The 2712-nt window shown below is 57.6% G+C and overlaps 1 protein-coding gene across 1 annotated transcript; it reads left to right on the top strand.

The window, feature by feature from the left end:
- Window positions 1-360: 360 nt before the first annotated feature.
- Window positions 361-1568, top strand: LOC141945002 (transcription factor 15-like). Its single transcript, XM_074872335.1, has 2 exons — window positions 361-765; window positions 1407-1568. The coding sequence occupies exons 1-2, from the start codon at window positions 361-363 to the stop codon at window positions 1455-1457; spliced, it is 456 nt and encodes a 151-aa protein (XP_074728436.1). The 3' UTR covers window positions 1458-1568.
- The last annotated feature ends 1144 nt before the right edge of the window (window positions 1569-2712 follow it).

Genomic DNA, 2712 nt, shown 5'->3' with positions numbered 1-2712 from the left:
ATCCGTGCCCGTGGGGGCCTCCCGCCCCCCGAGGCTCCCCCTCAGAGCGGCCGGGGGCAGCGGGGCCGGCCGGGGCTCCCGGGGTCCGCACGAACCGGCCCGGCGGCCGTGCCCCGCCGCCCCGTGGGCCCCCGGCAGCGGGGAGGCGATGTGCGTGTGTGTGTGTGTGGGGGGGGGGGGGGTGGTGTCCGCGGGAGCCCGTGCCGGGTCGAGCCCGGGGCCCCTCACGGCGGCGGCCCCCGGCTAAAAGCAGCAGCCGCGCCAAGCACGGCCCGCTCGCCGCCGGGGACACGGGGCCGCGGCGGCCGCGGCGAGCAGGGGGCATAAAAGTCATGGGGCAGCGGGGCGGCGGCAGGCGCCATGAAGGCCGGCGGGGGGGGAGCGGCGGCGGCGGCGGGGCAGCCGCGGGCGGCGGGCGCGGGCGGCGGGCGGCGGCGGCGGGCGCGGGGAAGCGGCGGCGGAGGCGGGGGGCGGCGGGCGGCGGCCAACGCCCGCGAACGGGACCGGACCCACAGCGTCAACACGGCCTTCGGCGCCCTCCGCCGGCTCATCCCCACCCGGCCGGCCGACCGCCGGCTCTCCAAGGTGGAGACGCTGCGCCTGGCCGCCAGCTACATCTCGCACCTGGCCAACGTGCTGCTGCTGCAGCGGCGGCAGCCCGAGGCCGCGCCCGCCGCCCAGCCCTGCCCGTCCGCCTGCCCGCCGCCCGCCGCCGCCGCGCCGAGGCCCATCTGCACCTTCTGCCTCAGCGACCAGCGGCAGCGGGTAAGGGCCGGCGCCCCGACATCCCTCCCTGCCTGCGGGCACCGGCACCAGGGCGGGCGGAGCGGGAGGGGGGGAGTCGGGCTCCACCGCGGGCTTGGGATCGGTCCAGCCGAGGGCTCAGGGCGGCCTTGGTACCTCCTGAGGGTACCAAAAACTTCAACAGGTTAGTGAGTTGTACAGAGCGGGCCCCTCAGTCCCTACTGACAAGATAAGCCAGTCTACGTGCCGAAGAGCGACCCTTCCCCAAGACAAGTCTGCATGCGCGGAGGCAGCCTCACAGGGTGCGCATTAGGTGTCCTGGAAAGAGGCAGGTATTCAACATACGCGTTCGATTCCCTGGAAATAAGCAGGTATTTAACATATGTCTTAGATTCCCTGGAAATAAGCAGGTGTTTTAACATATGCGTTAGATTCCCTGGAAATAAGCAGGTATTTCTCAGGAATTATATAAAGATTCAGTTTTTTAATGTATATAAGGAGCGTGCTTTTTTCCTCAGTGTGCGTGTTAGGAGGAGGAATCCCACACACACCCAGCGCCGCAATAAACTGCTGTCGGCTTTCTAAACTCTCATTTGCTTTGGAGGGTGTCCTTGGGTACGATTTTCGGTAATGCTAACCTGTGGTTTTTGTCCCTCGTACAGCACCGAGAAGGAGAGAAGCCGCGCTCTGGTCCGGCCTTAAGCGGACACTGAACCGGCTGAGAATCTCGCTCCAATCTTGCCCTGGTTGTACAACTGCTCTGGGTAACCTCGCTGCACTCACGCTCTATGTTTACATTTAAATAACACAGTCCTAAAAGAGTTACTTTTTAAGCCAAGGCGTTTTGTTTCACATTGTGACAGGTTTATTCAGGGTCTTTTGCAACTGAAACTGAATGCTGCTGAGACAGTTGCACCTGGTGCGGCAGCTATTTTAGTGCGAGAAACGTTAAACCTCAGCAGCCAAGCCCTGATCCTGATGTCTCCTAAACCTGTGTCACATGATGAAACTTGAACTTCCAAACGCACAGTGTCTCCTGTCAGGGGAAGCTGTCATGAACACATCGTGCTGTACGCCTTCAGCCCAGCCTGGGCTGCACGCAGCGCTGCCGCCCACCCCTCCAGCTGCACCCTAATTCTTGGGGTGGGGGGCTGATACCGACAGCTGACATGCTCGAGAGGTTTGAACGATGCTGGAAGATTATTTTAAGGTGTTCACAGAAAGTCGGAAAACTTCCAGTGAAAGCAGCACCGTTCGCTGTGCGCACAGGCAGAGCGGCACATGGACACGGGACATAGCCAGGACAGGAGAGGAAAGTGGAGAAGTGCTGCGTAAGCGATGCTCTTTTCTTATTAACGGCGCGAGTCGTGCCAGTCCTTTAAATAGCATGGGATATTCCTAAAGCTGTCTGGCAAGCACGGGGTAGGGAGGGTTTCCCAAGGGCTCTCTACATTTACCCATCACCCAGGTCATTCCTAAATTGTGCCTGTACATCACTGATGTCATTTATCTCCCCTCCATTTATTAACCTGTATGTTATTTTTTTTTAGAAGTAAGTCTAAAAAGCAAATATGCATGTTATATTTTCAGTTTTGGACATTAGTGAAGCAGCAGGCTAAAATCTTAAACCCCAGTAGTGGTGAATTTAAAAAAAATATATAGATAATTGAATTTTACAATGTGTTTTATAGTTACTTATATTTAATTAGGCCTTGATTAATCTTGTTACTTTAGGAGGCACTCTGTATTCTTTGAAAGCTTGGTAACTGTACCACTCTAGAAGTGCTGCAAAGACTCCTTGTCTCTTTTTTCCTGCCCTGATGCCATCTGTTCAGTTCTCCTGGCCAGCCTTGATGCTTTAGCCAAATGTGAGGACTGAAGAAGCAGCACTGCATTGCTCACTTTCTGTATAGAATATTCCTCTTCTTCCCCTAAATAAGTGCGAAGCAAATTCTGGCATTTATTATG

Source organism: Strix uralensis, chromosome 6 (genome assembly GCF_047716275.1).
Source record: "Strix uralensis isolate ZFMK-TIS-50842 chromosome 6, bStrUra1, whole genome shotgun sequence".
NCBI classification, from domain to species: Eukaryota; Metazoa; Chordata; class Aves; order Strigiformes; family Strigidae; genus Strix; species Strix uralensis.
The sequence above is the reverse complement of the archived record's forward strand: the minus strand, read 5'-3'. Positions and strand labels throughout refer to the sequence as shown.